Genomic DNA, 27,401 nt, shown 5'->3' with positions numbered 1-27,401 from the left:
CTTTGGTTCTTGCTCTGAATGATGGGAAGCTACTGAAGGATATTTTATTTTATTTTTTACCTTAATTATTTATTTTTAAAGATTTTATTTATTTGACAGAGAGAGAGCAGGCAAGCATAAGCAGGGGGAGTGGGAGAGGGAGAGGTGAGACTCAATCCCAGGACCTGAGCCATCCAGGCACCCGGCTGAAGAATTTTAAACAGAACAGTGACATAACCTGAATTGTAATTGAACAAGGATGGCTCCGGCTCCTGTGTTGAGAACGGCCATTGGGAGGTAAGGCTGAAGGCCGGCAGACTAGTTTGGAACCTTTTGCAGTAATTCCGGCAAGACATGGCATGGCTTAGGCGTCATGGCAGTGGTGAAAGCGTCTGGATTCTGGATGTATTTTGAGGGTGGAGTCAACAGAATTGGCTGATGGTTTAGACATGGAGACAGAGTGGGTAAGGGAAGGAGGGGGGAGTTTGGGCCTCAATTGCTGGCAGGGTTGATTGCCAGTAACGGAGATGGGCAAGCCCTGAGAAGACAGTGCCTGTGTCTTTTTGGTTAATCACATGTATGTATCATTGTTTTACAAACCAAAGCTGTGGTATTCTGAGTTTTGATTATGATTCATAAGAGGACGTTTGGAAAGTACTCAGGGATTTTGGTGCCAAAGAACTGTGATCTGTGAGACAAAAATGAGAATTGAAAAAAGTGCATATAAAAATGTTTGAGAAAAAAGTTAAATGTTGTTATTGGTGAGTATTTGAAGACTAGAAAAATGGAAGAATGCTTGAATATAAATAAGGAATGAAAAAGAGCTTCATTATAGAGAGAAAAGCATCATTCTCCAAAATATACTCTGTATACATACTCATGAATATATATATACACTCATCCAATACATGAAATTTTTATTTTGATTGAATAAGCTGGAATTGTAGGTTTAATGCCAGCAAATTACTTTCCCATGGAACTCTTTTAAGCCTTTTGCCTAACATCTGTGTGTTTCATTTTTTTGGATAATACCTACAACTTTGAGACCATCTCTAAGTCTTGTACTATATATTTTGCTCTGTCCTTTGCTTCAACAACAGGATCCTTGGACAGAATCATTCTTCTGGGAATAAATCCTAGAAAAACAGCAGAAGTTGAGCACCATAAAAAGATTTGGTGAATAGTATCCCAGTACTTTCTAATGGGGCCAATTGTATGACAAGACTCGCACTTCTAATAAGAATTTAGAGGACTGGACTAAAAAGACTGGGGAGGGGGTTCCCCAAGACCACTGCCAGACCCAGTGATCCACTAGAAGCCACTCACAACAAGGTGTTTTAATCATGAATAAATATGGTTTGACACAGCCAAGGATACAGATTAAAATCAGCAAAGGGGGGTGCCTGGGTGGCTCAGTGGGTTAAGCCTCTGCCTTTGGCTTAGGTCATGATCTCAGGGTCCTGGGATCGAGTCCCATATCAGGCTCTCTGCTCAGCAGGGAACCTGCTTCCCTCTCTCTCTGCCTGCCTCTCTGCCTACTTGTGATCTCTCTCTGTCAAATAAATAAATAATCTTAAAAAAAAATCAGCAAAGGGAAAAGCTACATGGGGCAGAGTTCAGGAGAAACCAGGCACAGGCTTCCAGGTCTCCTCTCTTTGTGGAGTGGCACTCCTGATCACAGTAGGCGACAACATGTGCCAAGTGTTGCCAGCCAGGAGAGCTCACCCCAGCCTTGGTGTCCAGGGCTTTTACTGGGCTCCATTCATGTAGACATGCAGCACCCACATGACTGACTTCAGCTATTCCGAATCTAGCCCCTCAGAGCAAAGATAGTCGTTTGTCATCAGTCACACTGTTAGTATAAACCGTCTGGTCATGCTGGTATGACCCAGCCTGAGGCCGCAGGTACACAAACAAACTTGAATCTGGTAGAATAGAACAGGCCCTTTTTAGAAATTTTGCAGGGTTTGAGTGGTGAGCCTACCATTTCCTGCATAGGGTGGTTAGCATGGTAGGGCCTTGAGGATGGTATTAGTGTTTCCTAGAGTCATTATCAGAGGCTAACCCTATAGGACCAGATCCTGGAGGAGAACGATATCAGGATGTACCCCAAATATATATAGATTTAGCTAAATTCATAAATGAGTGACACTGAGTAGATTACAAATGAGAGGTTAAGTGTTTTGCAGTATGTAGCCTGAGAATCTGTAATTGATGTCATGGCTGGCCCCATGGAGGTTTGCAGATACTGGGCTAGAGGAGCAGGGGACCTGACCTACAAGGACATGTGGTGTTGACTGAAATCAGGAAAGAGGTGGAAAGGAAGAAAGGGAGCCTCTTTAAGCTGACCCTGCCGCAGAGGAATTGGTTCGTTCTAGTCTGGAGGCGGAGAAGTCCTATGATCTGCGCTCTGCAGGCTGGAGGCCAGGAAAGGTGTCGGTGTAACACCAATCCAAGGGCAGAAGAAGACTGATGGCCCAGCTCTGGCCAGCGGGCTGGCAGGCAGAGAGTGTGGAGAGAGTGAGTGCCCATGAATAAGAATGAATTCCCCCTCTTTCTTTTGTTCTGTTCAGACCCTCAGTGGGCTGAATAAGGCTCACCCACATCAAAGAGAACAGTCCCCTTTACTCTTATTTAGTCTGCTGATTCAAATGCTAACCTCTTACGGAAACCACTTCCTGGAGACACATCTAGAAGTAAAGTTTAGCAGATATCTGGTTGCCCATAGCCCATCAAGTTGACATATAAAATTAGCTATCACACCTGGTAAGAAAGAAAAAGAGAGTTGGTTATAGAATTACAGGTAGTTTTATCTACAAATTCTAGGAGTTACCTTACTAGCTGAAAGTTAATGTGTATTGCCTTTTAGGGGAAGTAGAAAAAGTACTTCAGTCAAACATCAGATTTTTTGAAGTTACATTTAGGTTCAAAGTGGGTTTTTTTTTTTTTTTTCATCTTTTAAATTTTGTCAAGACTGGTGTTTCTGTATGTAGGATAATTTTCTTTTTTTTTTCTTTTAAAGATATTATTTATTTGATGGAGACACAGCGAAAGAGGGAACACAAGCAGGGGGAGTGGGAGTGGGAGAAGCAGGCTTTCCGCTGAGCAGGGAGCCTGATAAGGGCCTTGATCCCAGGACCCTGGAATCATGACTCCAGCTGAAGGCAGATGCCCAACCACCGAGCCACCCAGGCGCCCCTGTAGGATGTTTTTCTGACTATAAACCCATGTGTGTCATTATGGTATATCAGAAAACTTTATCTCTCTATATAATTATTGGTTGATGAAGAAATAGTATTAGATTGAAGACTTCTTTTCTTTTTCAGATGTGTTGAGTTACTTGGAATACGTAGCCTGAAAGTTATAAATGTGCTGTTGAGAAGGAAGGAGGAGAAAACTCTTGGCTGCAGATACTTTATATTTGTGAAAATTATTTGATATTTTTAGGCTCCCGATGACTCTGCAAGGTCCTGAACACACGATGCATTGTACCTATTTTAAAAATAACATTCTGCGTGTGATAGTTTAGTGAGCGCTTCCGCCTGGTTTGATGGCACACTTCGTCTCCATTGGACTAACCTTGGTTTCGCTGAGAAGAGGGTGACTGCTAGTACTTACTGAGCACCTGATAAGTCCTAGACACCCTTTTAGTGTTTTAGGTGTATCAGCAAATTGAAGAGCACAGATACCCTATCAGGAAGGTATTATTTTATCCAGTATACTTAGGGGAAAACAGGCACCTAGCTAAGGCTGTGGTGGCACCGGGATTCAGACCTTGGAAGTCTGGCTCCAGCCTGTGGCCACAGCCACTAATCATGTTCTGAGGTGAACAGTGATGACTAGCATTTTTGGGGAAGTCTTAACCAGAAGGTGTTAAGTGCTGTGTAAGTGTTATCTCATTTAATATCCCAGCTGTTATATGAGATGAATACTATTTTCATCTTCATTGGAAATGAGGGACTGGGTTTCGATAGTTGGCTTGTCTAAAGTCACAGGTAACAAAAGCCACTCTGATCCCCCTGTGAGCTCTCTCAGCCACGTCACTGGTCTGCCCTTGTTGATCTATGGCAGGAAGAAAAATTGTGCTTTAGTTTTCATGATTATTTATGGTTTTGTTTAACTGTTGTTTGAAATTATATGAAGTTATATTTAGCCACCAGCTTCATTCTCTTTATCTTCTTTTCTATGCTTTCTATTTTTAGCCAGTAATAACAGAAAAGTGTTTTCATGGTTAAGGCTATTGCTGAGAAAGCCATAGCTGGATTTGTAGAACCTTCCAGAGAATTTGTGGTTACTTACTGTTTAGAAGAATTGTGAGGAAAAAAAAAATTGTTAATTTTCTTTTGGGGCCAGCTATAGTCAGTTAAATAAATTACATTAGACTAAGGGAGAATTCCTAATAATTTTTATTGTCAGAGTAATGCAAGTTCAAGAGTTTAAAATGAACCAACTCAGGGGCTTGTGAATGGCTCAGTCGATTGAGTGGCTGACCCTTGATTTTGGCTCAGGTTGTGATCTTATGGTCATGGGATTGACCGGCGTGGGGCTCCGCTCCTGATGGGGAGTCTGCTTGGGATTCTCTCCCTCTGTTCCTCTCCCTGCTCATGTTCCCACGAATGTGCACCCTCTCTCAAATAAATAAATCCTTAAAAAAAAAAACCCTCAGAAAAATCATTTTCTTAGATTTTTATCTTATAATTATTAATAGCAGAGCATAATTTTCCTTGTTTACTTTTTATCACTATGCCTACCAGGGTTCCTGGATTTAATAGTTTCTCAATACGTAGCTGAATTAATTAATTAATATTTACAAGAAATTCTTACCCCTGACATGGATGGGAAGTGGATCTTCCAGTTCTGGAAAACAATGCATTGGAAAACTTAATGTGCATAAATTACTACTTTTTTAGGGACACCTGTGTGGCTCACTGGGTTAAGCGTCTACCCTGAGCTCAAGTCGTGATCCTAGAACCCTGGGATGGAGTCCCATAGCAGGCTCCTTGCTCAACAGGAATCCTGTTTCTCCCTCTGCCTGCAGCTCCCCCTGCTTGTGTGCTCTCTCTCTCTCTGACAAATAAATTTTAAAAATCTTTTTAAAAATTACTACTTTTTAAAAGCTTTGGAATACCAAAAAGAAATACACTTAATTATATCGAACATTATATTATCAGAAAATAGTATCAGAATAAAAAAATTTCTTAACCATTTTATTTATTTATGTATTATTTTAAAATATTTTATTTATTTGACAGAGAGAGAGAGAGAGAGAGCGCGCATAAGCCAGGGAGAGGAGCAAAGGGAGAGGGAAAGCAGGCTCTCTGCTGAGCAAGGAGCCAGATGCAGGATGTGGGACTCAATCCCAAGACTCCAGGATCATGACCTGAGCTGAAGGCAGATGGTTAACCAACTGAGCCACCCAGGCACCTCCCAGAATTTTTTTTTTTAAGGTATTTTCCTTATTCACTTGAGAGAGAGCAAGGGAGAGAGAGAGAGAGAGAGAACACAGAGGGAGAGGGAGAAGCAGAGTCCCTGCTGTGCAGGGAGCCCAATGTGGGGCTTGATCGCAAGACCCTGAGATCATGACCTGAGCCGAAGGCAGACATTTAACTGACTGAGCCACGCAGGTGCCCCTTGAATTAAAAAATTTGAAAATACTTGACATATTGTATTCTAACATCATCATTAAGAAGATCAATTAAAATTGTAATAAAGAGGTACCAATTAGAAGGTGTTCAATTGTTAGACTGCTAGGTAAACTAGTATTTACTTAGAGCTTAGAAAGTATAACCAACCATTTTATTTTTCTCATTTAGACTTTTTATAGGTAAAATTAGCTGCTTCATTGATCTCCTCAGTGACTTTGTAGCTTCTCCTCACCTCTACCCTGCTTTCTCTTTGCCTCCATGAAAGTACAGATTTTACTTCCTTCTTATTTTCTGTAAGACAGTCACACTCTCAAAAAGTGGATCTTATTTTTTTTTTTTTTAGGTAATACCTTTTCTTTCTTTCTTTCTTTCTTTAAAGTATCGTCTATTCCCAACATGGGGCTTGAACTCACGATCTCAAGATCAAGAGTTGCATGCACTACTGACTAAGCGAGACAGGCTCCCCCAAAGCTGGATCTTAATGGTTCTTAGTTTTGTAGTAATGCACACCAGGCAGAGCTCTACCACGAAATGATGCCTTCAGTTTGATAGCCACTAAATTACTTACTCAAGTAGTCCTCTGGTGAATGGGAGATGGAGCCTTCATTTTAAACATAATTTAGGTTAACCATTCTTCTCACAGAAGGAAGTTATATAGGGTTCATTGTTGGTCTAGAAAGAAGTGAGCTTCAGATTACATTGTCAGAAAAAGTGTTATTTTCACAAAAAACTTTCCCAGGAACAATATAGAAATGGTCTTGGACTGCACAGAGCTGCACTTAACTTACAAACCTAACTTAAACTTTCTCCAATGTTGAGTGTGAAGGTGGTGAGTACCATTATTATACACAGTGTGGTTTTGCTGTGTGGGTTCAAGGTTGTAATTACTCCCTCAGTAGTGTGTGTAAATTCTTGGGGGTTCTATATGCTATAATTTCATATTGTGGATTTTGTTTTGGAAATGACTTTTTGGGGAGATATATTTCATTTCACCCTAAATAAGGAAAACAATAAACCCTCAGTGAAAGGAACTTTTCATTTTGATTAAGAGCCCATGGTTTTTAAGATATTCTTTTTTGGCTGAGTCTACAGGCTTTTCACATCAGGGAATATAATTTTAGCAAATGATTGTGTAGTACCAAAGCCATATGTTTTCTTAGGATTTGATGTATGTAAGAATAATGTTAGATTTATTTCACTACAGAAATTTACCAAGGACATAAAAGGTTTTGATATTGAGGTAAAATTATTTTTCAAAAAATGGATTCTAATTATACATTTAATAAAATTGAAATAGAAAAGTAAGGAGAACTTTAAAAATATGTACCTTCTCTTCATTAAAATATGTGGAAACAGTGAAGTAGTATGTGTGAGGCCACAGCATGCTGGTTCTCAGATACTTGGAAATAGATTTCTCTGAGAGTTAAATCCTAAAATAGATTAAAGAAGGAAATGTGCAACTCTGTGAAGGTATATGTTAGTCCTCTCAGGGCGTCAGAGTTTGCCTGAAATCTGATTGGAGGCCTGAAAATGAGGGAACTTGGTTTTCAGTGGCGTTGTAGTTGCTAGCTTTTATAGCACCTATACATTTTCCAGGGAGTAGGATCCAAGGTCAGGGGCATTCTGTTGTCTGGTTTGCAGGACTGTTTTAGCCCCTCATGGATACGGGCACATCCAGTTCTAGTGTGGGAAGTCTTTAGCTGTCCTAATCAGGTAGCTGGCTACTGGGCCTCTCCATTGGCTTGGGCAAACAGGAACATGTACTCTCGAGCTAAAATCGGCGGGGGTGGTGGCAGGAGCTGTGGGGTATGTACATTTTGCTCTCTCTTAAATATCATTACAATTCAATTTAAAAATTTTTGTTTTTAATGATATCCCAAGGGCATCTGTGACAGATGCTACAGTGCAGCCTCCTTTTAAGCAAGTCATGGCGGTGCTCTTGACTAGTTGAGTTGCCCCAAGCCCAGGGCCCCTCACCCGTCAATTATCAAATAATTTCACTACCCATGTGGTTTTCTGATGAAGCCAGAAAATATTTCCCAATCTGCTTGATAGTTGTATTTCTCATCAATGAAGGCACTGACATTGTGGTTCTATGTATGTTCGGGGAGGAGGGTTTTAGTTTTATTAATATCGGATAGCGTGTCCAGGGTGATCAGCTGAGATACTGATGACATGGCCTGAGTCAACTGTTTACCTTATCAGCTCAGGCGGGGCCAGCAGATGTCTCCCAAGTACTCATGTAGCATTTCAGTCATATAAATTTATCGCTAGGAAATACTCTCCTGCCAGAGATTTTATTTTCCAGTCCCTGTTGTATCACTGGGCCTTTTGAAAGAACATAGCAAGAAGCAGTCACCTTTTATACCCCACGAATTATGGGCCTTGGGAGGCAATCAAATTCAGATACCATTTATTTAATCATTATTCTTTTCTTGGAGGGCAAAACTCCTGACAAATACTTGAAAAATCTCAAGGGTTTTATGCTTTCTTTTCCAGTGAGTGTTGAGCTTACTAATGAATGATGTCTTAAAAAGTCAGGAGCATCGTGTTTGAGTTTCAGATGAGTTTCTAAAAAGTGACATTGACCTTGCCCAGTACTTAATATCTGTGATTCCCCTTCTTTTCCTTATAATATTCAGTTTCATTCAAAAAAATATTTTATGGATAGGTTAATATAATCTTGCATGTCTGAAACTTCTTCCCTTTTATTAAAAATACTTATAGAGCTCTTCACGTCAGGGTCTATGCTAAGTACATCACTATGCTATGTGAAGTTGGGATTGGTTTAAGGATGAGAGAATGGAGACTTTGAAAGCAGGAGTCAGTTGATCGAACCTAGCAGACAGCAAAGCAGGGGTTTATTCTTCTGTCCATGCCCAGTGTTAATCATAATGCTGTGCTCCTGGGACTTGACACATGCTGTAACTGCATTTTTAATCCATCTTAATTTGGAACATGTTTTATTTTCTACAGGGTAAGGTCACTCTTCAATCCTTATGCTTTCTGTATTTTCTAAAGCCAGGGAAATTGAAAGAACTTTTGTGCTACCATGTGTTTCATTTATAAACAGTCCCAGACCATTTGGAAACCTACTTCATTTTGAAACTTGATGTTTCTAATAGTTTTCAGTTCTTTTCCTTCTGAACGTATTCTTTCTGTGCTTTCTTTGTGTAAGGATGGCAAAAATGGGAACTTTAATGTCACTGAGTATTATTAAAAATTTGGTTAAAGAAAAGAATGTTGGCTTAGGATTTAAGAGATGGGTTCTAGTTCTTCCTCTAAGATACTGTTAGAGTATCAGTAGACACTAACTCTTAGTACTGTTTGTCACATCAAGTTATCGTAAAGTAAAAGATCAAATATTTGAAAAGGGTTTCACCAAAATTTCTGTGTGTCAGCAATCATAATAGCTACAGTGGATTGTTGGAACCAGGATTAAAGCAAAATAACTTTAGGCTTATTGTTGCTTTGTGAGGACCTACTTAAAATAATTAGAATTCAGGCATCTTGTTAAATACTTTTTGTAATATTTGGCTTGGTGTCCAACTTGGTGCCCAATATTTGGCATACTGTCCAACTTGGACTGCTGCAGAGATGGGCTGGGCATTCTGGCAGGGGGTTGATCAAATTGCTGTCTCAATTATCTGGTAGTGACAGGGTAATTCGTAAATGACTATATTGTACTCATTGATTAGGTGAAAATTTAGGAATGTTTTGCTTTCAGAGCTGTGTAGAGTGAGACAGAAGAATGAGAAGAAAACCAGATAACAAAAGCTACTGTGTTATAGTGGAAGAGAAGAGAAAAGGCTTTTAGGGGAAATGAGGCTCCATCTGGGTCATTCAGAAACATCCTGAGAATTGAATTATGGGTAAACTGAAATATTAGTGGCAGGTACCACACGGGCAGTCGCCCATGATGTTGCCATGTTGAAAATGCCATGCTCTTGAGCTGGACTGAGTGCACCCTAAAGATTTAAGGGAGCCAGCAGTGCTCCGCTGTGTCTGCAACACACGATCTAGGGGGAGAATGGCTTGAGAGATCACCCACAGACATCTGAAAGTACAGACTTGTTCCATGTGTGAGTGTGAGTGTGTGTGTGTGTGTGTGTGTGTGTGTGTGTGGCGGGGCAGTGGGAGAGTCAGAGTTGGCCCTTCTGGTAAACTTAGTGGCCATTGTTTCACTTAGCATTTCAGTATCTCCCAAACTTTCATCATTCAGCTACTACTCTCAACAATTTTTGCCCTATGTATTTTTTTGACTTTTAAATGTAAATGTGTTTTAAACAGAAACTATATATTTTAGATTGATGTTGAAATCTCCAGTTAGATGTACCAGTGATGGTTTTCCCATTGAAATCAGTTGGTGTAAAACCTGTCCCTCTGTGGCCCACCTGAAATGATCGTGAGAATCTCTCCTTTCATGTCATTTCAGCTCTTCTCTCTGCAGAGTGGTACGCAGAATGCTGAGGGTCGAAGGGGAAATCCAAAGCCTGGAAATGTGGGGGCTTTTCAAGGTGATTTACTGGACAGATTTAAGATGGCAGATGTCTCCCTTTAGGTTATCAGCTTAAAAGAAGTTGAGCTAAACCTGAAGTTTAATTTCTTTCTTTGAAATTTGCTTTTAGGCTACAGAAGTTTCTCAGCCTTGTGAATATTTACCTCTATATAAGTTTTCTAGCAGAATTTTTTTCTGAAAAATTCCAAACTTGCTTTGGCTTCAAATAAGGGGGAATAAGTTTTCTCCTTGCTCATTTTAGTGACGATATCTACTCTGCCAGCGCCTAAGTCCAAGGGTTAATTGAGTTCACCCAGAATCTATGAGGTGGCTTTTCCTTGTGAAGCACAGTACTAAGTCCTGTGATGCAAAGAGGAAGCTACGCCCCCACCTTCTGTGAGGCACAGCATATAAAAAGCCCAAACAGGGGTGCCTGGGTGGCTCAGTGGGTTAGTAAGCCTCTGCCTTCAGCTCAGGTCATGATCTCAGGGTCCTGGGATCGATCCCTGCATCGGGCTCACTGCTCAGCAGGGATCCCGCTTCCTCCTCTCTCCGCCTGCCTCTCTCTGCCTACTTATGATCTCTGTCTATTAAATAAATAGATAATCTTAAAAAAAAAAAAAGCCCAACCAGTTCCATGTGATACAGGTGTGATACAGGTACGTGCTAGATCCAAAGAAATGAACTCTTTGGATAGATCAACAAAGGCCTTAATCTCAGAAGACAGTGGAGGGAGGGTGAGTTGAGCGCAGTATAAAAGGAAAGCAACACACTCTGTGACATGATGAACGTTACAACCCTTTCTTCTCAGGCTGTCTGTGTGCCTGATTGTTCTGTGGAATTTCTGTGGGATCTGCATTGGCCCATGTGGTATCCCAACAAGAATTTAGGTTTTGAGTGTGCAGTAAGTAGCTCACAGCCTTGCTGCCCTGACACCCTCACGTGAATCTGAAGCAATAAGGAGGGAAGTTTCACTAACAGTTGGCATACAGAGGGGGTGTGATTCCCAAACCAACATGGTAATGAGATTCTGGGCTTCAGGAGCAATTTTTCTTGTTTAAATATACTCGGGCATGAACTACGCCATGGGAAGTAATGTGGCTCACCTCCCCACAAACACCTAGAACGTGAGCTACACATTGAAAAACCAGTAATAGAGATCTTCTGTACTCTTCATGTAGGTGTCAGTTAAAGGAGAAACTTCCAATTAATCCTCACTTAGGGCGCCTAAAAAACCTCCACAATGTTAATTGCATTGATAACTGCATCCAATTTTAGGCTTTGAGGCATTTAATATAGGCAGGCTTTTTCTTCTTCTTTTTTTTAAGTTGTTCATATGAGTGTTCAATGAAAAGAGCAAAAAATAAACCTCAGGGTGGAGGGTGGGGGTATTGGGACCCAGCATTACTTTCGACCCAGCCATGTCTCTGTGTTGCCAGAGACCACACCCCCCTCAGACATAACCACAGAGGACTATTTCTTTTGGCCGGGTCTCTGACCTTGAAGGGTCTAGCCAGCCGCCTGGAAGCTTTGGGTGCTAGACATAATACAAGTACAGTCCAAGAATTAATTTCTATTTTTTAAATTTTATTTAGCATGGTTATATCAATTTTTTTATTAATATGTTTGACTCTTGAAATACATCTAAAATGCTTTACAAAATTGCAACCCTTGAATTTCATATATATATAATATTCATACATATTCATATTATATATATATAATAGTCTAAAACACATTCAGAAATACAAAGAATACTAGAATTAATGGCAACATCCATAAGTAATGCCATATTGCCTTTCTCTGGGAAATACAGTAAGTTGAGAATAGGGATCGATCTCTAGTGTATGTTAAATCTTTGGTTTTCTTCCTTGTGAATGTGACGAGGCAGCTTTTCCTTAGAAAAATAGTTTGTGTTCAGCTGGGGAGGCTGATTTTTCTCCATCAGTTTCTCTCTTTAATAATTGAAAACTACTGTTCATTATTTACATAAAACTGTCTTTTTCTGGTCTGCTTCCTATAACCTTTCCCCTCTGAAGAATTTTAAGAATTCCCTTACTTTCCTCTGGGGGATTTTATGCCTGCTTTATCCCAGATGTGGGACATAGACTAGGCTGAGGTTTTTTGGTTTTTTGTTTTCTTTTTTTTCTTTCTTTCTTCTTCTTCTTTTTTTTTTCTTTTAAATATCCTTGTATTTGAAAGATGTTCTTTTAACCTGTGCCACTGGAAAAAGGATTTTTAAGAAAGTTAATCAGTTAAGAAAATACGAGCTTGGTTTCAACATCTGACTTACCGAGTAACACCAAAGTCCCATGCGCAAAATGAAAAAGTAGACAGCGGTTTCACATAATAAGGGGAGAATGCACACGTGTTATTTCAGCCTTTTGATTCTGGGATTTTATTTTCTGAATGCAGCCCTGTCTGTTTCTAGTCCCGGCAGCCCCTTGTCTGCAGAGCCTTTCCATACATGCCTGCTGATGTCAGCCCAGGGAACGCATGGGTTTGGCTGTCTGTCACCCTGCTTTTGTCTTTTCTGTCCCCACCTTCTGCTGACACAAAGAGGATATAGACTTACTCATAATATTTTGTCTGCTTGCACTCTTACAGTTGCATTCATCCTAATCCCTGCTTCAGAGTGTAGAATGTTAGGAAGCCTGAAGAAGCCAGAGTGATGGAGCCTATAATTAAGACAGGATCTTCTCTTTCTTTCCTGATGTCCATTCAGATTCCCAGACAAGATTTCGCCACCAGCTTTTGGTTATTGTGGTTTTCATGTTAATGTCTTAAAAAATACCTTAAGTTGTAAACTTCTTTGAGTTACAAAATATGAGAAAAATGCCAAGGAAAGTTGGTCTTCCCTTCCCTTGTGGTTTCCCCGAGTCCAGAGTTCTGTTTTCCTCAATGAATACATGCCTGAAGTATCATGTTCACTCAATTAATTCATCAGTAAAACTCTTAGATTTCTTATTTGAGTGTAGCTTTGTTTTTTTTTTTTAAAGAATTTATTTATGAGAGAGAGAGAGAGAGAGAACCTGAGTGAAGGGTGGGGAGAGAGGCAGAGAGAGAGGGAAAGGGAAAAGCAGACTGCCCGCTGAGCGGGGAACCCCCTGTGCGGCTCAGTCCCAGGGCCCTGGGACCATGACCTGAGCTGAAGGCAAACACTTAACCGACTGAGCTCCCCACGCACCTCTGTTTGAGTATAGGTGACACACAATGTTATATTAGTTTCAGGTGCACAACTTAAGACATTTGGCAAGTTTGTACATTATGCTATGTTCACCCCAAGTATAGCTACTGTCTGTCACTATACAATGCTATTACAATATCATTGACCGTATTCCTTATGGTGTATCTTTTATTCCTGTGACTAAATTATTAGGTTTTAGGAAGTCTCTTCCTAGTTCAAATTTTTGTTGTTTTTTTTAAAAAAAAAATCTAAGTTGATAAGCTTTAGTTTGTAATATTTAGACCTTCTCCCAGTAAGCAAGGTTGTCTTTCCTACTTTGTCCTGTTCCCCTGTTGATGTCCCCTTTTCTTTTTCCTCCTGTTAGGATCTTTCGAAGATGGTTTGGCTGCCTGGGAGATTTGGAGATCTGATGCCACGATGAGGACTCACACACGGGGGGCTCCCAGTGTGTTTTTCATATATTTGTTTTGCTTTGTGTCGGCTTACATCACCGACGAGAACCCAGAAGTCATGATTCCCTTCACCAATGCCAACTACGACAGCCACCCCATGCTGTACTTCTCCAGGGCGGAGGTGGCAGAGCTCCAGCTTCGGGCAGCCAGCTCCCATGAACACATCGCTGCCCGGCTCACTGAGGCTGTACACACCATGCTGTCCAGCCCCTTGGAATATCTTCCTCCCTGGGACCCCAAGGACTATAGCGCTCGCTGGAATGAAATTTACGGCAACAACCTGGGCGCCTTGGCAATGTTTTGCGTGCTGTATCCTGAGAACATCGAAGCCCGAGACATGGCCAAAGACTACATGGAGAGGATGGCAGCTCAGCCTAGTTGGTAGATTTTTGTCTTTTTCTTCTTACTGTATTAACTCTGCAATTTAAAGAAGGAATCTTTACACAAGGAAACCTTAGAGGCCAGATTTTCCCATACATGTGTGAGTGAATGGGTGGGGTTCCTTGTTATTTGTGGTTTTAGTGGCCTATGAATGGCCCATAGTTTCAAAAGACCCAGTCATGTCCTTGTTTAAAGTTCGCAGGAAAATATTTAGATACAACCCAGCCAAAGAAAACATAATTTGCTGTGTTGAGTAAATACTATTATCTCGATGGTTGAGAATTCTTTCCTCCATGTTTAACAAGCATGTGTTACAGTCCTCTGGCGTTAGGCTCTTATTGCCCCCCAAGTGGTTAAAACCCTCTGCCAGCAAGAGATTTTTAGCTAATTAAGATTTATTTAAATTTTATGACAGTTAGGAGCTAAAAAGAATTGTGATAGGATTAATTGGCGATTTATAAACAAGATCTTATCCAGTAACTACCAAATTGCCCAAACCTGTAGGAAAACCTGTTGTATAATTATGTGAGGGATTCTAACTACATAATAATTTATCTTCAGATGTTCTAAGATCTGGAAACAAACTTGCTGCCCCTTTTTGATTAGCTTAAATTTATTTTATTTGTTCATAATGGATATGTCTGCCTACTTCCAGAAAAATATGGGGTGGTGGGTTGATTAGGGATTCTGTGGGTATTCTTAACCAAATTGTGTTTTAATACATATTTATGGTACAATTGCACCAAAAAATTACAAACTCTATGAAATACCGTTTTACAATTACAGAAGCTTCGTCCTTATAGGGCTATAGGGAGCTCAATTTTAAATGTTTAGAAAAATCAGTGAATGCATTTAATGCTGTGATGTGTGACATCACACATCTCATAGGAGTGAAGAATGGTCTTTTGCAACCTTTCTGAATTCTGTCAACGTGATAACAAAATTTAATCTTTCCTAAGTTTCTGCCAAAATGATAAAAATGCTATTTGCTTATAGAGTTTGAAGGATTTTCTGAAATTTCTTAGTGAAGAAGATTATGGAAGAGTTGCCATTAAATCCATAGCAGAGCTGAATTTTTTTTTAAGATTTTATTTATTTATTTGACAGAGACACAGTGAGAAAGGGAACACAAGGAGGGGGAGTGGGAGAGGAGGAAGCAGGCTTCCCGCTGAGATGGGAGCCTGATGTGGGGCTTGATCCCAGGACTCTGGGATCATGACCTGAGCTGAAGGAAGATGCTTAAAGACTGAGCCACCCAGGTGCCCCTGCAAAGCTGAATTTTTAAGACTTACTTACTGTGGGGTGCCTGGGTGGCTCAGATGGTTAAGCATCTGCTTGGGCTCAGGTCATGATTTCCAGGTCCTGGGAATCCCAGCTCAGCGGGAGCCTGCTTCTCCCGCTACCTCTGCCTCTCCCCTTACTTGTGCTCTCTCTCTCCCTCTCTCAAATGAATGAATAAAATCTTAAAAAAATTTTTCTGTAGATATGTATAAACATTTTGAAGTTTATAATATTTTAAGTTGAAAAGAACATTTTTATTTGATTTGTTTCAAAACTGAGCCATGTATGCAATAGTTTCTGATTTTGATTCTAATTAATTGATTTTACTCTATTCTTGACATCAAGAAAGAAAATAAAAATGTATGAGAATTTATTTGATATTTGAATTATAAGATTATATTATCAAATGTTATAATTACTTGACATTGGTTCTAATTGGTTAAAAATGGCAACCATAACATACTTTAGGGAAAAGACCTCCATTGCCTGTAGAGCTACTTTTTTTTTTTAAAGTCCATTTTTAGATAGACAAGTTAAATAAGATACTGATAAAAATGTTCCAGAGAAGAGTTGCAGTAAAAAGCCATCAATTTCACTTCATAACAGAGTAGATAACTGGGAAGTACCATTGTTTCATGGAGATTTTTTAAAAACACAAATACAGTAACATTAAGAGAATTATACAAAACCAGTGCAAATGTTATAATCTAAAGCATTCAGGAGTATAAATACCACCTCGGATGCGTGCTATCATTAGGGAGGATTAGACTTCTAGGATAAAAAAAGGGAAAATTAAATAACTTCGAACAAGACTGGTCATTTCCATATTGTTTCTACAAGTTGAGATTTATCAGTTATTGGAGGTCTGTATAAATTTGCCAGAAGACTAGTACTTTATTCATGACAGTATTGTTAAAAATAGGTATAACTCTATCTTATCTGGTCACTAAAAAGCCAGTCTGTGATTTAATAGAGCTGAACAGCGGACTTCTTTCTCTTGAAGCTGAATGTCAGAAATGGAAAATTTACCTTTACATCTGATTTCTAGTGCCAGAAGTGATCTTAGCAGAAAAAGTGGAGCTACTGGAACATTTTGTCTTGGCAAGTACTGTTACTAGATTATACTTCTAGATGATTTTATGGAAATTTTAACTCTGGGTTTTTTTTTTTTTTAAGATTTTATTTATTTGAGAGAGCATGAGTGGTGGGGAGGGGCAGACGGAGAGGGAGAAGCAGGTTCCCACTGAGCAGGGAGCCTGACACGGGACTCGATTCCAGGACCCTGGGATCATAACTGGAGCCAAAGGCAGATGCTTAACCACTGAGCCACCCAGGTGCCCTGGAAATTTTAACTTCTTAGAAGCTACCACACCCAGCCCATAGATTCTTATATTTTCATTTAGATTTATAGTTGAGGTAATTACTTTTTGTCAACTTAAATGTTTTTTCTAATTCAGCTTTGTGTTTAAATCAACTAACTCATATGTTTCCACAATGCACAGAGAAGTATATTGTGGATGTTGTCACTGTCTTAGGATATAGTTCACCTATACTGGTTTCAGTGGGAAAAAAAAAAGAACTAGCCCTTATTTACCAAAGAAATCAATAATTAATATCATACATTTGTTTTTTAGAAAACTTCCTGCAGTGGATGAATACATTTGCCATTTTCCTTGAAGGGCATTTCTACCCTTTTTAAAACCAATGGCTAAATTGTGTTCACTCACTTAGTCAATCAGCTAACTTTTATTGAGCATCTACTGTGTGTCATGAACTAGGCTGGGTACCAGGGATTCACAGATGCAGTAATGGCCAAGAAATTGGATACGTCACCCCTAGAGTGAGGTGTGCAAGCCTTGGGTATTTGAAACCTAAGCCAGGGCTGTGCACTCTTCTCAGAAATGAGTTGTGAGATTCACTTAATGAGCGGTGTTATCGGTTTCATTCATGACAATAAGCGAAGGTCTGTATTGTGCGCACTCTGGTGCAGTAGAGAAGTGCTAACTCCAGAGTCTTTTTTTTTTTTTTACTTATTTGACAGAGGGGGAGAGATCACAAGTAGGCAGAGCAGCAGGCAGAGAGAGGGGGAAGCAGGCTTCCTGCTGAGCAGAGAGCCTGATTTGGGGCTCATCCCAGGACCCTGAGATCATGACCTAAGCTAAAGGCAGAGGCTTAACCCACTGAGCCACCCAGGCGCCCTAACTCCAGAGTCTTACTACGGCCTGGATTGGACTCCCAGGTCCCCACTCCTCAGCTGTGGTACTTCAGACAAGTATTCTTCATTGGGCTGTGCCTTTAGCATCCTGATCCGTAAAGTGGCCCCAGCAGCAGTATCTCCCTCACAGCCTTGTTAGGAGGATTAAACAAGGTAACAGAAAGGACTTGGTGCAGTCCCTGTCACCCAGAAAGCTTTCGGTAAGTAAGAATAATGACATTAATGATAAGTAGTATTGCTGTTATTTACTCAGTACTTAGACCCTGTTTGGCTTATCATTTAGTATATGTGGGCTCAAAGGAAATAGTATTGGGGATTTATTTGGAGATTATATTCATCTTTGTTCCAATGCCTCTCTAAACTAGAACATCTGTTTAACTCACAAAATTTCCCTTTTGGCTTTGTTCCATGAAAATGCTCAGAGATGCTCCCGAGGGCCCTTTTTTAATGCATATAAGAATCTGATGGGAAAGCCAGTGAGTAAGCCTTAGTGGAATGTACCAGTGATATGTCTTTTGTCTGGTATTAAAAAGAAGTACATCTGAGATACGCGTGCATACACATTTGTTAATATGGTTCATTTCATTTGAGTATTTTGTAAGTGAAGAGCTAAAAGGTAACATCTATATAGTGACTTATTTAAGGCTCTTGGGTCATTGTGAAAGAAAGATTAAAGAAAAATGTTGTCTGATCCACTGATTCTGCTTTTTATGTCCATTTTATGTGACACGTACCACAAAGTAGAAAGCGGAATCTGGAAGAGTGGTCGTGAGGATGGTAGTGATTGAAAACAGCAGCATGTGAAACTTCTTTCTTCTCTTGGAGTTACACTCGCATGTATCTCCCTGTCCACCACACCCCCCCCCATAATCGGGCACCACGGAAAGACGCGTCCTGTCTGTGTGCTGGGTCTGCCTTTGCAGAGATGCCCCGACCTTGCTCACACACTCTGTTGTTCTTCTGACTTCTGCTAAGGCTCATATGTTCTTCGTAACAGGAAAATTAACAGTAATTTAAGCCTGTTCTTAGCCTACATCTAAAAATCAGATTTAAAAAGATGTCATTTTAACTTAGATATAAAGTGGCAAATCATTTTCAGCACCACCAAAAATGTCTCTAACCTTTGAATGGATAGCCTTTTTTTGGTCTTCTATAGATCTCGTCTTCCAAATGAAAACTAGGATTTGTATTTTATATAAAGGGTTGTATTTTATATAACTGAGTATTTTATTATGCTGGCTCTGTATTTTATATAAAGGCTTGATGAGACCTAAATATGCAGCCACTTGAAGAAAACTTATGAGCTGAGCCCCTAAGTCTAGAGCTGGTAACAATAGAAAATGCATTTTAATTCACTTCAAGTGAATTCACTTTTCATATTCTGTTGCCTAGTCATTAGAGCAAGGTCTGCATATGTCAGTTAGCATATGGGGATATTCTCACGTGTAAATGGTTGATTTCTGCCTTCAAAACTTACATTAGTTAAAAAAGAACACAGATTCCAAATAAATATTCTCCATTAGCTCCCCCCCCCAAAAGCTTAAGCCTTAAGGTAGAAAAATAATAAAAGCAGTTCTTAGTACAGATTTAAAAGAGATATCTAAAAAGTTCAATTTTTGGAGTTTTGGGAGTCAGCACATATTACTCTACTTTCTTAAAAATTTTATATATATATATATATATATATATATATGTATTTTTTATTTACTTATTTCTACTATAGGTTTCCCCCAGAAGATGAAGGAAACAAAATACAAGATTCAAATTAAAAGGAGTTGACAAAGAAAAGGGAAGAAAAATGTTAGAGACATCAGCTGAATTAGGAATGAGACAGTTGCTAAAATGTTGCATCTCACAGACCATGAGTGGTCCAAAGTGGGCTCTGGTTTTTTTAGCTGTACAAAGAGTAGGCTCAGGAAGTTTTGAAGTGTAGAGTGTCCATGGAGCAAAAACAGATCAGTTACTCTATAGAACTACTACTCAGTATCAGACAGAATTATCTCCTGGGTTTTTTGTGAAGAACCTTCACAACGGTCTCATGAACATCTCTACAATGCATATGTGATGGGTTGCATGAGACTTTTTTTTTTTTTAATTAAGATTTTATTTATTTGAGAGAGCATGCGTGCATACAACCAGGGGCAGGGGATAGTGGGCAGAGGCAGAGTAAGAAGCAGGTTCCCAGCTGAATAAGGAGCCTGATGTGGAGCTCTGTCCGAGGACCCTGGAATCATGACCTGAGCGGAAGGCAGATGCTTAACTGAGCCCCCCAGGCGCCCAGTGAGGCTATTTTGTGCCAGATCAGACTCAAGGCAGGGTTGTGGCTTTAGCTTGCACATGTACCCTCTTCCTCTTAGCACGGTACATAGATTTCTGACCAGTGAATGAATGAATCAATGAATACTATAGCATCCCTGGATGAAGCATCTCCAAAATGAAGTTCATTGAAATCCAGGTATGGGAGTGGACGGGATGGATCTGTGGTTTAGCCCAGGCCACTTTGTCCCCTCGTCTAGCTTATTAATCTTCCAGGAGAATCTTGCGTACGTATCAGGCAGCCTCCCTGTACATCATGCATCTCACTCAAGCTCATGATAGATGCCATTACAGTCCTTAGGAAGTTCTTGCAGTGATCTGGGATTAAAAACGAGCCAAAGCAGCAAAAAAAATCACACAAATGATTATTGGAAAACAGTACAGATCCTGAATCGCTTAAGAAAGGCTCAGTTGGAGGGACACCTGGGTGGCTCAGTTGGTTAAGAAAGGCTCAGTTGGGGGCGCCTGGGTGGCTCAGTGGGTTAAGCCTCTGCCTTCAGCTCAGGTCGTGATCTCCATCCTGGGATCGAGCCCCACATATGTCTCTCTGCTTGACAGGGAGTCTGCTTCCCTCTCTCTTTGCCTGCCTCTCTGCCTACTTGTGCTCTGTCTCTCTCTGTCAAATAAATAAATAAAATCTTTAAAAAAGGGGGGGGGCTCAGTTGGGGCTATTTCACATACTAATATGAAGAGATGAATGCATTTAAAAGAAATTTAAGATAGGATTGTAACAAAAAGGCCATGTTCAGCTCTAGTTGATAGTGCCTCGTTATCCTGTGTGCATTTCCAGGCAGCAGGCTTTTGTGCAGGCATTGTGAGTCCTGGAGAATGGGCGTCGTGGAGGGTCTTTGGAGGCCGAACAGTGCCCGTGCCTTGAGTCAAGTTTTATTAGCCTTGTATGCAGGTTTTTTAACCCCTGTAAACCACAGTGTCTTCATCTGTAAAATGTGGATGATCCTTCTGGTGCAGTGAGATAATGCATGTAAAGCTCTTCACACTATGTACCTGGCACAGGGTTTTACTAAAAACTCTGTTGTTATTACACGGAAATAGGTATGAACGTGGAGCTTGATTCTCAAGCTTCTTGGTACGCAGGACCCCGTTTTACCTGCTCTGTCACTCAGGAGTCCTGTTCTTGAGAAGGATTCACTGTGAATCGCACTTTCCTCCTTTCTTCATAGTAGTTTTGCTTACTGATGGTCAGCAAATAAATCACAGAGGAAAGAAATTGCTTCACCCTCGCATTGGAGCCAGTCAGCTACAGGAAGTCAGCGCTGGTGAGGGAAACAAAGAAAGTTGAACTTTTGGACAGAGAAGTAATTGTACTTTCGCTTGCAGCTGACTGAGTACTGAATCCTAACCGGCCGATTGCAGACTTCTGGAAAGTGACATCTGAGAGTGCATTTGCAAAATAAAGTAAAATAAACTAATAAGGTAAAGCGAAGGAGAGAGAAAAAGAAATCCTCTGGCATGTGGAAATGAACCAATCCATTTCATTCCTGGACATTCCAGAATGAAGTGTGTGCCAGTCTTTCTCTGCAGAGCCCTGCTGGGCTCCAAGTACAGTTCCCTACAGTTGTTTCACAGACTTTTGACGTTTCTGAATTGTTCGTTAAGGCTGGGAATCCAAGGAAGGGGGAGGGGTAGCTGGGTTCCAACATGTGGAGCCCCAGCGCCGTGAGTGAAAAGATCAGGTTTTCCTCTCATGACCTTACAGCGGCGAAGACTGGGAGGCTTAGCCCAGAATGCACCTGGAAACCATTGGGTTCCAGGAGACACATCCAGGGGACCTGGGGAAGCAAATGCTGGGCTCTCAGAATACCCAGCCCCCAAATCCCCCAGCTTTTTCTCATTCCTCTTTACCTTCCTTTTACCCTTCCCCCACCTCTTTTTTTTGCTTCTCTTTTTCCTCTCCTTTTCATTCTGTAATCTGAAAGAAGTCATTCCCTTTTACCCGACTTCAGATCCTTGGAAATAGAAGACTAAAACTGAGGACTATGGGGCTTTTTAGGATGGTTAGGTTTTTTTTTTTTTCTTTTTAAGAGATCCTACATTTATTTTATTTATTTTTTTAAGTAACCTCTACCCTAACGTAGGGCTTGAACTTAGAACCCCAAGACTGAGAGTCTCTTGCTCTACCCAACTGAGCTAGCCAGGCACCCCTGATGAACGTTATGGAAACACATGTTAATAATCTCTTCTTGAAGAGAATTCTCTTCTTGAAGGCTATTTAATAGGCAGGTTATTGCCGCAGAATAAGAAACGAAACTCCTGGGCGAGAATTGAGGTCACGGGACCCAGAGCAGGAGGAAGCTTGTGAAAAGTTGCTAATCGAGAGGCAGCATGGGGTGTGCAGATTAGATGAGCATCTCCTTTAGAGTATGGTAGTTCAATACATGGCAGACAAAGTGCTCTCCATCTATTTCAAATGCACGTGAGGATAAAGTAGTTTTAACAGTGCTTCTTTCTAATAACAAATTTAAGATATTTTATAGCAGCTATAATCCTACACAAGTGAACAGAAATCCAAAGTTAATTTTCTTTGGGAGATCGGTTTGTTGTTTGACTCTGAGAGTCAGTATTGGTGATGAGTGACCCTCTCTCTCCTACCTCTTGACCTGTTAGTGTCATTTTCCTTTTTAAGTGTAACAGGGGCTTTCAGAGCAGCCAGAGAGAGCTGTGCTTAGGGCCGGGGGAATCCTTGTCCCTTTTTTAATAGGGTTCTAAGCCAGAGTCCATCGCCCCATATATACAAAAAGGGCAGCACCAATGTTCCACATAGTCTTGACAATCTGGCATTTAAATGTTTCTAATATGAAAAACTTACAAGCATGAGGTTTGAATTTTGTGCATTTCTTGCCCCTTATCTTGAGAGAAGATATTAATTGGCAAGTGCTGCCTGTGTATCTGTATTCTATTCTAATGATGTTTCATAGTCATTTTTTTGTTAAGTTGGCTTTATCTGTTAAGTAAAATAACTGTTCATTTCTTTTTTTTTTTTCCAAAACTTTATTTGTTCATTTGAGAGAAGAGAGAACAAGCACAAGCTAGGAGGAAGGGGAGAGGGAGAAGCAGACTCCCTGCTGAGCAGAGAGCCCCACATGGGGCTTGACCCCAGAACCCTGAGATCATGATCTGAGCTGAAGGCAGATGCATAACCAACTGAGCCACCCAGGGGCCCAATAAGTATTTAGTTCTAATGATGACTTTAGTTCTAATGACTAAAGATGTAGAGTCTTGCTAACATTAGGCTCTTCCTAATGCTGGGCAGATATTTATAACTCCTAGAGTGTAATAATGCCATGAGTACGCCCATGGGGTCTCTTATAAGCCAGGTAGTTCATTTTACATTAGTTATCTTCAGAATGGCTTTTTTATTTCCTCACCTTCTGCTGCCATATCCACTAAGGAGACTTGTTTCAGCCATGCTCAACAGCCTCTCATCCCTCTGCCCTTTTCCTTTCTGGTGTCCATACGCAGTGTTAGGACAGCAGGAGGAGACATTGTTAGGGGCTGCCAGATCATTGTTTATCCTACATAAGCTGGCGGTTTGGAAGCTTTGTGCGTGGGACGGCTTGGAAGGGGAGGAATCAGGAGGAGGGGGAACTAGGTAGAAGCTCTTAATATCCGTTCGGGGAGGAAGTGAAGACCATAATTAAGACAGTGATGGTGGAAAGACAAAGGAGTGACTTAGGACAGAGAATCTGCATGGAGATTGATGGCATTTGAGACACTTTGTCTCACAGTGTCACAGTGTGCTGCCTTTCTTTTTTTTTTTTTTAAGATTTATTTATTTATTTATTTGGCAGAGAGAGAGAGAGAGATTCTAGAGATCACAAGTAGGCAGAGAGGCAGGCAAAGAGGGAGGGGGAAGCAGGCTCTTTGCTGAGCAGGGAGCCCAATGCGGGGCTCGAGCCCAGGACCCGGAGATCATGACCTGAGCTGAAGACAGAGGCTTAACCCACTGAGCCACCCAGGAGCCCCAGTGTGCTTCTTTTGTTAGAATTCTATAAATATCCTTTTTTTCGGGCAGGGGTAGTTAAAAATTACCTCTTTTCCTCTTAATCTTGAGTTTAGGCACCAGGTTGGGCATGAAGCCTACTAAAATAAGTAATAAAAATTTTAAAAATTGGGGCGCCTGGGTGGCTCAGTAGGTTAGAGCCTCTGCTTTTGGCTTGGATCATGATCTCAGGATCCTGGGATCGAGCCCTGCATCGGGCTCTCTGCTCAGCAGGAAGCCTGCTTCCCTTCTCTCTCTGCCTGCCTTTCTGCCTACTTGTGATCACTGTCAAATAAATAAAAATCTTTAAAAAAATTTTTAAAATTGTCTTTATTTCATATCTGCAAAATCATCCTATAAGTCCAATTCATTTATAACAAATGTGGTTACCAGTGAATTAGGGTTTTTTCTTTAATCGAAGTATAGTTGACATACAATAATAGTTTCAGGTGTATGACATAGTGATTGAACAAGCATATCAGTTAATAAATGCTCACTGTGATGAGTGTAGTCACCATCTGTCACCATACGACGTTATTACAATATTATTGATTCTATTTCCTGGGCTATATTTTCCATCCTTTTGACTTATTTTTTTTTTACTTCTAGTTTATACCTCTTAATCCCCTTCATCTATTTTGTCCATTCCTCCATACCCCCAGCTCTGGCACTTACAGTTCTCTGTATTTAGGAGTCTATTTCTGGGTTTTTGTTTGTTTGTTTGTTTGTTTTTTGGTGTGTATATGCTCATTTGTGTTCGTTTTCCTTAGGTTGCACATATAAGTGAAATCATATGGTACTTGTCTTTTTCTGTCTGACTTATTTCACTTAGCATAATACCCTCTAGGTCCATCTGTGCTGTCAAGAATGGCAAGATTCCGTTCTTTTTGATGGTTGAGTAATATTCCACACATCTATATACCACATTTATACATTCATCTGTCAGTGGACACTTGCTTATTTCCAGGTCTTGGCTATTGCAAATAATTATAAAATAAACACGGGGTACATATATCTTTTTTTTTTAAGATTTTATTTATTTATTTGACAGAGAGAGGGATCACGAGTAGGCAGAGAGGCAGGTGTGGGGGAGAGGGAAGCAGGCTCCCCTCTGAGCAGAGAGCCCGATGCGGGGCTCCATCCCAGGACCCTGAGATCATGACCTGAGCCGAAGGCAGAGGCTTAACCCACTGAGCCACCCAGGAGCCCCAACACTCACTATTTCTTGTCTCTTTGTTACTAGCCATTCTGACTGATGAGAGATAGCATACAGTCCTAAAAAGGCAGATTCCTGGGCCCTACACAGACTCAGTGAACCTCCTTGTTTGGAGTGGGCCGAGTAACCTATCCTTTTTAACAAGTCCCCCCATGTGACTCTGAGACACACTAAAATTTAAAAAGGAAAGGAAAGGGACGTTTTAAAAAAATGGCACTTGGTTTTCGTCTTGGGCTAGCTAACTGGTTGCACGGCGATGCCCAGAAGCGGGAGAGAATGGAGGAGAGAGAGGATGGTAAACTTTTTCCCTGTCTTTTGGTAAAGTGACAGTCTTTCTTCTATCCGATGTATCCATCTCACTTTGTTGATACCAACCGTGTAGACAGATGAATTTCAAAGCCTTGTGTCCCTCTTGTCATCACAAAGGCTCAGAGTTACCGGCGGTAGGTATCTTGCTGTGTATTTATTATTGTACTTACTTGGGCCTCCCGGCCGTATCTGTTCCTCACGGAAGTTCAGTGTCATCCGCTTTCACCTGTTCTGTGGCTTCTGCATTGTTGCTGCTACACTGTTGACCTCAGGCCGTTTTTCTCGTTCCTTGCCACTCTGCCCATGCATCTTGCTCTTGTTGGTGTCATTGCTGAATGTGGGCGAGCTCTTCAGGAAAAAGTATTTTTAGGTGTCAAAAAAATGATCAGCCTGTTCTCATCAGCATCATAAAACATGTCCCTATCCCGAGCTGACAGATGTTTTTTTAAAGTCTTATTTTTCCCAGAATTTTGTAATTTCAGTGTTTTAAGCTTTTCACTGACAGACATTGATGTGCATCTCCCCCGTGGTCCACCTGGACCACACGTGCTGGCATTTTCAACTCTGCCCCTAGTCTCGAGGCAGCCAGTTTACCATATAGCAGTGCGGAGTCCGCTTTCTGTCCTAGGAGTCCCAGCTGTGTCTGTCCCTTTCCCTCCAGCCCTCCTTGGACTTCAGGATCCAGTTTGCCTTTTCCTTCCTCTCTAAGATTTTTTCCAGCCTGTTACCCTTCTCAGTTTCCACAGTTACTATGTCTCATGTGACTTTTCAGTTTATAGTAGTAACTAGGTTATTTACTACTTGGTTTTCAAATCAGGAGTATATAGCTTCAAGACGAAGCCCCCAGAAATGTTTATCTGGAAACATCCTGGCCTCTAACTTCTACCCTTACCTTGTCCGGTGTGATTCAGAGATGCCAAGAGAACCATGCAAACTTCTTATAGGGTGTCTTGGCTGTACTAGAATTCTAGTTCGTTCTAGAATCCTCTTGTTTGTACTAGAATTCTCTTGTTTGTACTAGAATTTGCGTACCAGAGTTCTTGGTCCTACCCCACAGAAGCTCCTTGAGGGCAGCACCATCGTCATTTTTCACTTTTGAGTCCTGAAAGCCATATATGGTCACAAAGATGCTAATAAATGAGTGAACACATGAGTTCATTTTGATTGAAAGTCTTTGCTTACCCAGAGCTAAAGTCCTGGATCTGTTTATAATTTTGCATCAGGTTTGGTACCTTGGGCGGCATGAGCATGAGTATGTGTCTGCCTCACTGTTGCTTCGAAGGCCTGCCTGTAATCACAAAGGTATTGTTCCTTGGCCCGGCTGGAGGCCAGTAAGAGGTATGTCAAGATTTGACATCTCAGTGTGGTCTGCTGGCAGAGTCAGATTACCTGCTCTCTGAAATGCCTGTGCAGATCCTCAAATTTTGGCATCCAGCATATTTTTTTTTTAAGATTTTATTTATTTATCTGACACAGAGAGAAAGGTCGTAAGTAGGCAGAGAGGCAGGCAGAGAGAGAGGGGGAAACAGGCTCCCCGCTGAGACTCATCCCCGGACCCTGAGATCATGACCTGAGCCGAAGGCAGAGGCTTAGCCCACTGAGCCACCCAGGTGCCCTGGCATCCAGCATCTTAATATGCATATCATATTTGTGGCTATTCCCTGTCAGTGACCTCAATAGAATTCTGTTCACTTTTCTGTTTTTTTCCCATTAAAACCACTTGCTTCAGTCTTTGAAATGTATGGTAGTGATGTTGGTTGGGCAGTGGGAGGTGATAGCTTATTGGAATTAGAGCAAGGACTGTGGAGGCAGATCCTGTGTTCTCATCCCATTTATGGGTCTGTGACCTGAAGCATGTTAGTTGGCTTCTCTGTGGTTCAGTTTCCTTACATATATGAATTGGTGATAAATGTAATACTGAT

The 27,401-nt window shown here is 40.9% G+C and overlaps 1 protein-coding gene and 1 long non-coding RNA gene across 4 annotated transcripts in view; one reads left to right on the top strand and one right to left on the bottom strand.

Annotated features, from left to right (window-relative positions):
* The window catches only part of DSE (dermatan sulfate epimerase), an 82,557-nt gene that overhangs the window by 14,079 nt on the left and 41,077 nt on the right, over positions 1–27,401 (top strand). Inside the window, exons 2-3 of one of the 3 annotated variants that reach the window (XM_013056728.2) lie at positions 10,060–10,141; positions 13,674–14,142. In XM_013056728.2, coding sequence (XP_012912182.2) covers positions 13,727–14,142 — 416 coding nt within the window. In that variant the 5' untranslated portion in view covers positions 10,060–10,141; positions 13,674–13,726. Of the gene's footprint in view, positions 1–10,059; positions 10,142–13,673; positions 14,143–27,401 lie in introns of those variants that run through there. The other 2 variants (XM_004753550.3, XM_013056729.2) reach the window with 2 other exon arrangements.
* LOC123392115 lies at positions 20,682–26,490 on the bottom strand. The gene is made up of 3 exons (XR_006606805.1): positions 26,372–26,490; positions 25,650–25,827; positions 20,682–21,228 (listed from the first exon to the last, which is right to left on the bottom strand). It is a non-coding gene; the product is annotated as an uncharacterized LOC123392115 (long non-coding RNA).

The sequence above is a fragment of the Mustela putorius genome, unplaced genomic scaffold (genome assembly GCF_011764305.1).
Source record: "Mustela putorius furo isolate JIRA1106 unplaced genomic scaffold, ASM1176430v1.1 tig00000450_pilon_pilon_pilon, whole genome shotgun sequence".
NCBI classification, from domain to species: domain Eukaryota; kingdom Metazoa; phylum Chordata; class Mammalia; order Carnivora; family Mustelidae; genus Mustela; species Mustela putorius.
The sequence above is the reverse complement of the archived record's forward strand: the minus strand, read 5'-3'. Positions and strand labels throughout refer to the sequence as shown.